At 42.8% G+C, this 13411-nt stretch overlaps 1 protein-coding gene across 8 annotated transcripts in view; it reads left to right on the top strand.

Moving 5' to 3' along the window:
- The window catches only part of Magi2 (membrane associated guanylate kinase, WW and PDZ domain containing 2), a 1336576-nt gene that overhangs the window by 1170568 nt on the left and 152597 nt on the right, over window positions 1-13411 (top strand). For 5 of the 8 annotated variants that reach the window (XM_085684177.2, XM_085684175.2, XM_087902372.1 and 2 more), the window contains 2 exons: window positions 1851-1892; window positions 8560-8651. In XM_085684177.2, coding sequence (XP_085540303.2) covers window positions 1851-1892; window positions 8560-8651 — 134 coding nt within the window. The remainder of the gene's footprint in view (window positions 1-1850; window positions 1893-8559; window positions 8652-13411) is intronic. The other 3 variants (XM_085684178.2, XM_085684176.2, XM_048433537.3) reach the window with 1 other exon arrangement.

The following is a 13411-nucleotide window of genomic DNA, read 5'->3' as shown; positions in this document are numbered from 1 at the left end:
GTGCTCCATGTGATAAGTGCATCACAAAATGATGGTAGCTTAACACTGAGATGTTCTGTGATACATTCTCCTCGATCTACTTGAATACTCTTAAGTTGACCCCGCTATAATAATCACTGATATAATTACACATCATACCTACATAATCGTTTACATAGCTGTAGTAATAATGTTCTAACATGGATCCGAACTTAAAACTGACTTAGATATTAAACATAAGGAGGATGCTGCTTGCAAGAAAAGCTTACAATTATTTTACCAACAGTATGCATTATGCCCTAGAAGGATTTGGTAACTTTTAATTTTTGACAGTAGGATTAGCGGTATTAAGTTTTCATAAAGGCAAAAATATCCTGCCACTCTCAGATGGATCTCAACAGTTCAACCTAACATAATCCCTATTTTCTTGGGTGCTTCTTGGCAAGGGGTTTGCATATATATATGACCTCTGCGTGTCTCAGATTAAACTCCATCGTATGGTTTGAGAGTGTGTCTATGGACAGAACTATAAAGGAAGATGAAGAATATTTGAAGATAGGAAAGAAATTCTACCATTGTGGACAGGGAGTGTCAGCATACACATCTAAGCTCAGCACTTGAGACGCTGAAGCAGGAAAATCCTGAGTCCAAAGTCAACCTGAGCTGCACAGCCTTCCTTGTCTGGAAGAAGAAAGGAAAGAAGGAAGGCAAAAAGGAGGGAAGGAGAGGGCAGGAAGGAAACTGTGACCAGAGTGGAGGGCGGTGTTCCCATAGTAACGGTAAAGGAAGCAGATTATTGGACAGCGAGTTTTCATTACAACCAAGTAAAAAACAGAGGATATTTTCATGTGGTTTCTTCCTAAAAATTATCTTGAAGAGTTCCCTGGGACAAAGCACAGAACAAGTGATGTGCACCTCTTAGTGTCATGGGCTCACCTTGCACCTTCCCAGTGAAGTACTTTCAGGTCTGCACTCAAACTTGCAGTCCATCTCTTCCTCCCTCTGGGGTGCAGCAACTTGGGAAAGCAGAGTAAAACTCAAGGGACAGTTTAGTGATGTCATCTTTTGTATACTCAATAGTCACAGGTACCATCTCTATTTCTTAAACACGTCTGTGAGGAGGTAACTTGAACCTGCATGCATCCATATTTACCCCCCACATAAATCTGAACCCATGAGAGCAGCTGTCTCCACATACAGCCTATACAGAGAACCAGGGTTTCCAGAGTCCAAAAAGTTGAGGTATGAGCATTCCTGAATTTTAAAAAAAAAAAGATGTTTCATGTTGATGTTAATAAATATATGTTGTTAGGCATATTGTAGGCCACATCATAATTCTCATGAAGGCTCTCTGTTGTTAGAATGAACCAGTTTAACTCAACTACTTGGACACAACCTCAGCTATCCAAATGATCAGAAATCTCAAAATATTTGGACTGGTGTTAAATCGGTTTGATCATAGATTGTAATTTTCACTTTTCTTCTTAGTGTTTTATGAAAAGCATCATAATATGATTTCAAGGGACTCATTGCATAAATTTCAGACTCTGAATTGACATATTTCCAAATATATATTCTTATAGTGAAAATAAAAACAAGATAAAATTTGGAAATGATTCTTTTCCATGATGATCAAAGAATCCATGCTGTTCTGTTTTAACCTATGTGAGATGCATGATCATACACGCTTACATAGAGGCAGGTAAATCTGTCCATCAACTTCAAAGGATTTTAGAAACAGGTGAAAAAATACATACACATGAGCATAGGATTTGGGTTGGGGGAGTTATAGCATCAGCAGAAAGAACATAAAGATGAATTTTAAATGCCATTGATAAATTTCAACTCTAATTCCCCATTTTCCCATCCAGAACAAGTGCCACCCAGGACCAGTTTTCGAATGGATTCCTCTGGCAAGTATTCAGAGTTCACAGCTCTGTGAACTCACGTCTTCCACTTTGTGTAACCAGTCATTCTCCTGAGTGGTATCAACTTTTCACTGCATAATATTCAGTGTGGTAATTAATTCACCTACATCACAAGTGTTCAAGGCAGAGGGCAAGCTTCATCACGGTGGGTCTGGACGCTTGCATACAATATTAATGAATATTCTTCATTAAAAGGTTACTGAAAGGATACACTTAGAACCAACTGTCAAAGAAAAGCATCAGACTAGATAGATCTGTGCTGTCTAGTACCGCAGCCACTAGGTACTAGCATGCAAATTTAGATGTCTTATCAAATGTGTTTGAAATCCACGGAGAATTTCAAAGACTTAGGACAAGAATAAGTCTTTTAATTGTTTTATGTTAAGATGGTATATTAGTTAGGGTTTCTATTGCTGCAATGAAACACCATGACCAAAAAAACAATTTTGGGTGAGAAGGTTTATTCAGCTTACATTTCCACATCAGAGTTCATCATTGAAGGAAGTCAGTTCAGGAACTCACACAGGGCGGGATCCTGGAGGCTCCTGGAGGGGAGCTGCTTACTGGCTTGCTCCTTATGACTTGCTCAGCCCACCTTCTTATGAAATTCAGGACGAGCAGCCCAGGGATAGCACCACCCACAGTGGGCTGGGCCCTCCCCCATTGATCACTAATTGAGAAAACGCCTTACAGCTGCATCTCAGGGAGGCATTTCCTCAGCTGAGGCTCCTTCCTCTCTGATGACTCCAGTTGCGTCAAGTTGACACATAGCCAGCCAGAGCAGATGGTATTTTGATAATTAAGTTAAAATATGCTATCAAAATTGATATTATTTATTAAACTTTTTTAAAAAGTGGCTGCTTGGCAATATTAAATAACTTCTGTAATTTACATTTTATTTAAATTGGGTCTTGTTAAACCAGGTAAATGGAAATAAGAAAGTAGACTATCTCAAGAGAGGAAAGCTAAATATTTCAAAAAAATCTTACTAAAGAATTTGCTAACATAGATTGAAATTATCTTGAACTTAATTAAATACCAATATCGATTTGGTTCCTTTAATAATTCCAATTACAAAATGCTATATTTTGATACTATTTGGAGTTAGGGTACAATATTATAGCTTCTAGTTTAAAAAGTTAAGAAATATCTTAATAATTTTACTTGGGTTTTTTAACTTATCATTTGCAAATAAGCTGAAATATATATAAAATATAAAATATATGAATGAGGGAAATGAAGTCTTAGACTTTCTTCCTTCTCCAGTTGCTCATGAAATGCTCTTAACAGCTGGCTAGCCGGGACAACTCAAGGCATTGCAGAAAGGAGTGTCTCTTAGTGCTACACTAGTGCCATTCCATGTTTGTGGGCTTCAGCTCACATCCCTAGTGTGGTTCTGTGACGACCTTGTTATCCCTCCCAGGGTGCTCCAACACCCCTTGGAGAATATGTGTACTGGTGATTGTTCATTTCCTAAGTTTCCATGTTGTTTCTTGAGTATGTACAAACATGGGAGATACTACTTAGCATCCAAATAACGTCTAAAGTAATTTGTAGGTCTGAAATCTTTAGTGTGGCTGTTCTTTCATCAGACTGAGACACTGGCTGTAAAATCCTTGCTATGGTTAAGAATGTCTTATGCCTAGTAATTATGGGTAAAAAAAAATGAAATCAGGATTTAATGTGGAATCTAAAGCCCACTTAAACTATCCTCAGAAAACATATTTCTTAAAAAAATTTCAGTCTCTAAATGTATTTAATTCAGAAGTCAAAGAAGAGAAGAAAGGCTGCCCAATAGCCTAAGTTATCTTGATATATGTAGAAAGCCACACTTTGCATTTAAAATATAAAAAAATGAAAGTTTTAGTGTGAGTGCCTTATTCCAATGTGCAACTCAAATTTTCAAGAAAGAACCAATCCAAATATTTTGTCAAGTGCACATATAAATTATCAAAAAATCATAGAAAATCAAGATCATATGCAATAAACAACTCTCTGATAAATTTTCTCACATATTTATCGAATTCTCAAAGGTAGAACAGCCAGGCAAAATGAGCCCAGCTGTGGAGTACCACAGGAACCACCTGCAAAGAAAACCTTGTCTGTAGATTTTTTTTTAAGACTCCAAGACTATAAAGGTCAAATCAGAAGTAGTAGCAGTGAGATACAGAAGTCAAGCAAATGAAAAAAGAAGAAAAGATCTACTCAGTGTGTTATTAAAGTATTACAAGGACCTTAAAGACCTCAGTAATCAAACCAGACGTGGTGGCACATAGCTTTAATCCCATCGCCTGGGAAGCAGAGACAGGCAGATCTCTGTTAGTTCAAGGCCAGCCTAGTCTACATAGTTAGTTCCAAGACAGCCAGGACCATGTCAAAAGGCCCTGTCTCAACAAAGAGAGAGAGGTGGAGAGGGAAGGAAGGAGAGGGGAAGAGAGAAGAAGGAAAGGAAAGGAAAGGAAAGGAAAGGAAAGGAAAGGAAAGGAAAGGAAAGGAAAGGAAAGGAAAAGGGAAAGGGAAAGGAAAGGAAAGGAGGAGAGGAGGGGAGGGGAGGGAAGGGAAGGGGAGAAGAGGGGAGGGGAGAAGAGACCTCATTCCTTCCTTGCTCTCTCTACAAGAGAAGGTCAAACACAGCAACACTCTTTTCAATAGAGAAAAATAAATAAACAAAGGATTTTTTTTGCCAACTGTGATAAGTCATACTACTTTTGTTTTAATTAGCACATAAAAGGAATTCAACTGCCAAAGTTTAATTGACATTTAATAACATGCCATTACCAAATTAATCCATTAAAATGCTGTGCTGTGCAGATTTGAAGACTGAATCCATTCTTAGCAGAAATCGGTGGCTGTGCTCAGCCATGGAGCCTTTTCTCCTAAATGCTGTATTCAAAACCCCGCTTTGCAAAGACATCAGCTCTTCTAGCATGTCAAGTCTTCCGGGATCTTAACGCAAATAGGAACCAGCCATTAAAATTCCACCATCCTTTATCATGAGGGAAGCTGTCCTGAAAACAACCATTTACTGCCTTTTCCTTGGAGACAGAGTCTCGCTATGTATTTCTGTCCTGTGACTTGAACTCACAGTGATCCACCTGCCTCTGCTTCCCAGGCGCTGGGATTAAAACTTGCACCACCACCCCTGGATTCAGCTGCTACGTTTCGAATGTAAGCTTTTCTAGTATTGGCATGACCCCAGGATAGACTGGGGCTTGTCCGTTCATTCCCTCTCACTAGCTTGCCTCAAAGGTCATAGAGGATCCCATGAGAGACGAATGTCAGGAAACGCTTTGTTTCTTAACGCCTGCGTCTCCCGGGACCCAGCTTCTAAGGAGACACAGCACTGGCCATGGCTAGTCACTGAAGACAGCATCTGAAGAGCCCCCACAGTCCTCCTAAAAGGGCCAAGGGCAAAGAAGAAAATCAGCTAGGAAGCAGGAAAGAGAAGGCTGCTGGGGGCATGGTTGAGTGACGTTTTAGGTGACGCAGGACAGACCGGGTATCTGCCAGCCCCTTATCTAATAAGCTCCCGTGAGCATGGTTTCCGTCTAGACGTGCTGCAGCGTGGGGATGATTAACTACAATGGTAAAGGAGGAAGTGTTTGCCCCGAGATTACTTACATTAATAAGGGGAAAGATAAAACATGATACAGTCATTGAGGCTGTCATCGGGTCAGGAAAGCAGCCAAGGTGAGGTCCTGAAAACACCAGCTCTTTCCTAACAGAGCGAGAAGGAAAAGAACAATGCACCCTGTCTTTGTGCATATAATCTTAGTTACTTTGTAAGGACTCAGAAAGGAACGAAACGAAAACAAAAGGAAAATTATCTTTCTAAAAGCTCTTATTAAAAAAAGAAAACACGTAAGGCAATCTATCATTTAAACTATTTTCCAACTAATTGTGCCTCTAAAGCTTTTAGGTCCTGCAGCCTCTTCGCTCAAAATTAACAAAGAAATTAGTAAGTCGCATCTGCCGGCATACTTCTCTGGTGGCCCTTCTCTGTCTCTCTCTTACTTGGGTGCCACGTTGCTCACGTCTGCCTAGAAGAACCTAGAAGGGTGAGCAGTGGTACGGTTGGGACCCCTACCCTGTGTCTGAAGACACAGAAGATCAGCACAATACTCAGAGCTCAGGGGGACGAATGATGCCTCAGCAGCTAAGAGGCTTACGGTCCAGGGGGTCCAGGGGGACCATTATTCCCAGCACGGGCGTCAGGTGGCTCAGTCTGTAACCCTAGCTCTGGGGCTACGGCGCCATGTCTGGGCCTCTGCAGGCAGCAGTGTGCAAACACACACACAGTTATTTTTTTAAGTCACAGGCTTCTGATTGTCAGGAAAGAGTACATCAGAAAGAAAAGGGAGGGTGCCTGCCTTGTTCACATCTCTGTCTGACAGAATTAAATAAATTAACCGATAAAAATCTAGGAAGATTTTTCCACTTTTAAAAAAAAAAAAAACGGAGTCATTCTTTAATGGAAAGCTTTTGTGTGGAACAGCAATACTCTCTGACGTCAATCAGACTCCGTGAGCCTTGACCCAGCTCTGAATTGCACTGTGGGGATTGCCATCATTTCGGTCGTTTCTCGTAGGGGAAATCTCTTACCAAGTAAAATGTAGCATCCGATTAAAAACCCTTTTGGGGTCCTCTGGCAAGTCTGCACAGGTATCCAAATCACTAAAGGAGCAATTGTCCGCCTGTGGGCAAGCACCAGTCATGCTAGAGGGAGGAGAATGAAGTCAAAAGTCCTGTCTCTTTAGATATGAAACATTGTCACCTTCTTTTGTGATCTCCTGTGTTCCCAGAGAGGAGACTGGTATGACTAGAGCGCCCTCACCAGCTTGGGGAGGTTGGGCTGTGACAGGACACTAGCTGTCCCCTCCCATAGCCCCTTGCTTTCTCCATCCCCAGGAAAAACACTGCTATGGTTTTATAGGCTCGTCCGACCTGCCTCCAGATGCCCACAGGCTTACCGAGTTTTAAAACCACCGTGTCGTATATCGTGTTGAGCAAAGTCTTCATCGTTTCTTTACCACCTAATTAACTAATGATTGAATGCTTCTAAGGTTTCCCGTTGTTAACACATGACTGTAAAGTTTATACAAGACGACTCACGGAGGTCTGATGGTCACTCCTCGATGATAGCGTGTATTAGTGTTGAACAAGAGACCTTGGCTGTGTGTTTGATAACAGACACAGATACCTGTGCACTTTGCACAGCGTACACAGGTGTAACATCTTTGAATCAGGGTAGCTCTCCTAAGGAAGCACCGGGAAACCATCATTTGCCCATACGTCAGAAGTTTTGCCCTTCATTTATTACTGAAAGCAGCTCGGGTGGTTAAGTACAAAGCCAAACCTAGACCGGCTGTATTTGGTGGGCTATGTACAGTCCTTTACATAAGAACCCAGGAGAGATGCCTAGGCCATCATTCAGTGAGCCCGTGTCGGCTGTAACTAATATTCTATATCTAAGTGGTTCAGTGTTTACGAGATTTTGCTTTTAGTCCCATGGGGATTCTCCGCTGAAATCTCATCCTAATTTCTAAAACTGTCCTGTTTAAGCAAGAGGAATCTTATCAAATGCCTGCCCCTACTGCCACCTTTAAATCACTAAACCAGAAATTGATAAATATTTCCTAGGCCGAAGATAGCTTAATAAATATTCCTACGTACCAAGAGGGGCATGAAAACCCAGAATCCCAGCAAAATGAACATACTTCCCCCAAAGAAGGCACAAAAGGAGTCTTGTGACATTCTTCTTGAATAGTCAAAATATTTCCATTGTTTCAGCTTATTCTAGACGTGAAATAAATGCCATTCAAGAGTTTTCCATCTCTCTTAAAGGTCCAGTCTTGTTCTTTTGGTCCAACTGTAGATGGATATCCCTTCTCTAATTTACTTTTAAGATGTTAATGAAATCAATAGTCCATAATAAAGTCCACACTCTGAAATACCCGGCAGCGAAATTCTTCTCAGGCTTGGGTTGAGTTTTGCCTGTACCTTATGGGAAGACTAAAGGAGTATACTCAAAAAGATGAATTATACCCCACACACACATGCACATAAACACACATATACATGCACACACATATACACACAAACACACATAAACACACATATACACACAAACACACATACACATAAACACACATACATACACACATACATATACATGCACACATAAACACACATATACACAGACCCACAGACACACACAACAGCAGCAGCAGCAGCCAACACTGGATGCATCCAATTTTAAACAGAGGGGAAGTACCCTACTAGGCACTTGAAGGTTTTGCCATCTGCTCCCTCGCTCCTCTCTGAGGTAATCAGAGCAAACATCCTCAAAGCCAAAGACAAGCCTCTTAAAGGCAATCCAAAAGCTCTCAGGAAGATTAAACATTATAGAACCATCAACTCTTTTCACTCTGAACTTCATGTGTCCCCTCTACCTGTGGATGATGCTCTAGCAAGGCCCTTGGGGTGCCCACTCCTTTGCCACCACGCATTTTCTATCCTCTGTGCCTTCCATCGACTAACAGCACCCTCATTAATCACATCCACAAAATTAACTCAACATCGGTGTGTCCTGGTCCTTGGGAGGTGGGGAGGAGGTAGCACTCGTGACTCAATGGCATTTCCTTTATGCCAGGCCCGGATTATAAGGAACTGGATGTCCACCTTCGAAGGATGGAGTCTGGATTTGGCTTCAGAATCCTCGGGGGAGATGAACCTGGACAGCCTGTAAGTTGAATCCACATTATTTCCACACGTGACTGTTTTGTGCATAAATGCCAGGGAGGGCATCATTCAGGGAACCAAGAGAGAAATGTTTAGAAGGCAGTGAGTACTACGGTCTGTTCTCTGTCTTCTAGTTCTCTTAGCACTACCTCACAAAATTCAAGCATCTCCACGGCCATTATCCCCCATAAATCCCACCAGAAATGACACTGCTGTCTCTAAGAATGGGCTGGTTCTTCCTGAGAAGTTCGATTAGCTAATGGTTCTGGAAGATGGGATTCTCTAAGAGGCAGTCGTAAAATATGACAGAAGAGGTTGCTGGAAAAAAAACCACAGAATTGTATATCCTTGTAAGAAAAACACTGACAGGTAGAAAACAAAGGGGTAAATAGAAGTAAAGTCAGATTCTTTGCTTAAAAAAAAATCTGAAAGCATAACCTAGCAATACTCATTGATATACAGAAAACATAGTGAGCCTAGATTTGTGAGCTCATATTAAAATATCCTCCTGAAACACTCACTGTAGAGATGTATCTTAGACGGTGCTCAAGGAAGCAAAGGTGAATGTCAGTACATCCCATCCTAGTTCATCCCAAACACCAAACTGTAAGCTGCAGTTTGCTCCTCTGCCAGAATTACCACACCCTAGAATGGCTTTAAGGAGTAAATATGACATAAGTTAAACCTCTTGGTGCCTGGACCGTCACAAGTTCTAAATCAATATCTATAATCATCAGCCTTGTCTGCCATCATATTTGAAGATTGTTTTCCAAAAGAAACAAAAAAAATGTATCAGCAGAAATTTCCAAAAGAAGAAAACACCAGTCTAACACAAGAAAGGAACCTATGCTAGTTAAAACTGTGCCCGGGTAGATGGCCTTTGGAGAGCATGAGCTCCTTCACTCTGGAGACATCTAAGCAGAGTCAGTCATGGAGAGTCTGGCAAGATCTGGGAGACGCTTCCTCTGCCCCACAAGAGTGGCTCCACCAGGCAATGCGAGGACTTACTGCAGGAAACTCCCGGGGTGGGGGAGGGGATGGTGTTCCTAATTTCCAGGGACAAAGTGGGCAGCAATCACCCAGCGCGTCTTAAACCTCTAGCTGCCAAGGAAGTTGCAAGGACACGCTGGCCAGAGATTGGTCCCATTTTCCCTTAGTGTCTCAGAACGGGAGAGGATGCTGAGACAGCGCAGGCCTGAAGGAACCTCAGCCTACGGAAGGGACTCAGTTATCCGGAGACTCAGTTAAGGAGAGCATATTTATTTAATCCCCTTCACAGTCGCAACCTCCCCCCTCACTCACCTGACCAGTCCCCCAGTCCCTCCCCCTCAACAGCGCATCTCATATGCAAATGAGTAAGATGCCCAGGAGCTTCTTCATAGGGGCAAATGTTGCCAGTGTTGATTATCCCCGCCCCCCAGGATCCTGGCCCTCACAGGACCATCTGGCTTCGCCTCCTTCAGGATTGCTCAGACATGCTCCCGCGTTCGCACATTTGGGCTGGTCAGGAAGAATTTCTGTTCATCCTAAGCACGGATTTCATCCTCTCCTTTCATTTCTCATTCCATAAATGAAAGCTGTGTCGTTTCCCAGAGTGGCCCAAAACTGAGCTTCACGTCGTCAGCCACTCAAGGCCACTCAGGACTCCCAACACCAACTGAAGTGAGCTTGCTAACCTACAAAGTAAAGAGAAGAGCGTCTCCCGCCTGTCTGCACGTTAGACCCCGCCGTAGATTTGTTCCTAACGGGACAGTTTCACAGCATGCAGGTCAAGTTTGGCCTAAGTCCAGTGTGTGTGCGCACACAAGGCACACGAAGCAGGTAGAGTACTTGTAGATAATCACAGTAGATGAAGATTGACTGCGTGCTAGTCTCTGTCTCGGGAAAGCTTTCCAAGATAGATGGAGTCTCAACTGCCCACGCCGCACAACTATAGAACTGCCCCCCCCCAAGCCCCCATTGTGGGTTTTATACTCTGAAATAACCAGGACTCTCCAGGCTAAAGCGTGGGAGAATTGTCTGTATTCTGTCAATCATGTATTTTAATAAAACGCTGATTGGCCAGGCAGGAAGTATAGGCGGGTCAACCAAACGGGAAGTAGAGGGCGGGGCAATGAGACTAGGATAAGGGTAGGGAGGAGGAAATGCCCTCAGCCACTCCTGCGCAGACCACCGAAGAGGCAGCATGTAACAGCACATTCTGTCTGTAGGGGCCAGGTGAACGTAGCCAAGGCTATCCTAACCAGTCTTCCTGTCAGGATGTTTTACTCCCAGAACATTCAAGATTTTCTTAAGGACTACAAACAAGAAAATGGGATGGCTGTGTCTGTCTGGAGCCCCTAGAGAATTGCCCTGGATGTCCACAGCCTTCCCTCCGCTTAGGGAAGTCACTAAGACAGCAAGAACTCAAAAACGTGTCACGGTTATAGTTTTCTTACAGTGAAAGAATAGGCAAGAGAACCCTGCAAAAGAAAAGATATGCCTACGACCAAGTCAGGAAAACTCACATCAAAAGTCCCCCATATTCCACAGCCATTTGGCCAATCAGGATGGTAAGCCAAACTTTGGGGCATAGCATTTTTAACTAAGGATTCATACACAGACATGAGTAACTGAATCATCAACTTCACGGTCAAACTCTATTTCTAGTACCCTCTTTTTGCCAGAAGTCAGGCTGATATCACAGGTCTTAAAGGCCCGGCCCTGTGTTTACCAGCTTCCTAAGACTGTGCGTGTGGCTGGCCAACCCTGATTCATCTCTTCATTATAAACCATGTCAACTTTGTCCAAGGAACTCACCATGAACAACAACGAGATCCCATTTTGAAAGTTTAGCCATTACCTCTCATGAACCAAAGACTGTGACCAGGCCTCTCTTTGGACCAAGGTAAAATTATTTAATACAAAGCCATCGTCTTTAAGATATCAAATAAAAGAACTCATAATAAAATACCACTCTTTGTCAATTCATAGCTTTCTCTGCAGTAATGGGCACTGAGACACATGGCAGAGCGTGTAACAGCAAACCCAGACAGAACCCACCATGCTCAGGCTGACATACCAACCTCAGGAGTGTGCTCCAAGCAGATGTGTTCTCTGTTCCAGAATACACTGACTGAAATGCTTTTGTTTATCATACAAATCATGAGCTTACTCTTTTCTTATTTTTTACAGTCACCATAGAGATTGTCGAAGATTATCATTGCAGGGTATTGAGGAACGTTTTCAAACAGCATCAGTCACACCTTGGGTGAACCTCGGTGGCTATGGTACCACCGCTATATCAAGCTCCGTGAGCTTCTTGAAGACAGGGACTAAGAGTTGATGAGATTTTTGTCTTCCAGCCTAACACAGATCCTGGTACAACATATATGTGTTAAATGGAACTGAATGGAATACTTTAGCCTCAAAGCAAAACTGGGTGTTTCAGAGTGAGTGCTGGTCTCCAGCTCATGCCGAGGCCTCTAGGAAAGGGGAGTGAGCTCCTCCTAGAAGCACAGATGCCCTTGCAGCAGCCCTGTGGCATGCTCTTGCTCCCTTGAAATTTTTACACTGTTCAGTGCTAATTCACTTTTTCCCCCCCATGTGATTTCCATTTCCTCTTGAAAAGCAAATCTAATGGCATTTCCATTATGACAACTGGCTGGAACCAGTTAAGACCAAGCATGACCATAGCTCCTAAAAATTCCCTTGATGCTTTTGTTACTCAGTTTACTCAGCTGCCTTTGAGACTGCCGTCCAAAACAGTTGGATTGAAAGAAATTAGGAGGGTGAATACTTTAGAACAAAGGAGCCTCCAACCTGGGCCAAATCACGGTTGATACCAACCCTAAACACTGACAAGATTGTATTTTAATTCAACAGAGCCTAGGTCCTTTCTCCTACATATAAATACACAAATATTAAGCTACTAAATGAACATAAAGCCAAACAACAATGTTCCAATTGTCTCATGGTATGGATTTTGGGATTTGCTGGACCCCTAGGCTCATGACTGGGCGATACACCAACACCCCAGTTAGTAAACATCACCCTGAGACAGCCTCTTCTCCAGAGGCAGACAGGCTTGCCCAAATCATGGACCATGTGTAGACTTGGCTAGCTCAAGAAGGGAGATGTCCTTCTATAGCAGAAGTTCTCAATCTATGGGTCAAGACCCCTTTGGTGGTCAAATAGCCGACATCCTGTATATACAATATCTATATTATGATTTATAACTATAGTAAAATTACAGTTATGAAGTAACAACAAAATAATTTCATGGTTGGGGGTCACCACAGCGTTAGGAACTGTAGCAAAGGGTCATAGCATTGAAAAAAGTTGAGAACCAACTCAATACTCTAGACTCCATCCAACAAAAAAGCAGTAAAACTGACCAGCAGAACGGAACATATTCTACACTAAATCAAGGTCCAGTGGGCATGTGCACAGCCCCCACTTGGGCTCAGGCTGTCCCTCTGCCTGTTTTGTACACCGGTGCCCAGACTCCCAGCCCTTCTGAACACAGTCCTGGCATTCCCAAACCCTTCCTCCCCTGCAGCGTAGCAGCTAGGCGTCAAGTGTTTATGATAAGCCTCAGATCCCGAGATTTACCCCGGTTATTCCCTCATTTAAATGGCTGAAAACATACTCCTGATACGCCTTCCAGTTGCTGACACTCCAGCCATAATGCAGAAACCTAGCTCATTCCGATGCAGGCAAGGCTACAAAGTGAATCTTCCACACCGGAACATCGCACCTCAGAGAATGACTGTGTCAATACC

The sequence above is a fragment of the Myodes glareolus genome, chromosome 27 (assembly GCF_982192425.1).
Source record: "Myodes glareolus chromosome 27, mMyoGla1.1, whole genome shotgun sequence".
NCBI lineage: Eukaryota > Metazoa > Chordata > Mammalia > Rodentia > Cricetidae > Myodes > Myodes glareolus.
This window is presented reverse-complemented; position numbering and strand designations above follow the sequence as displayed.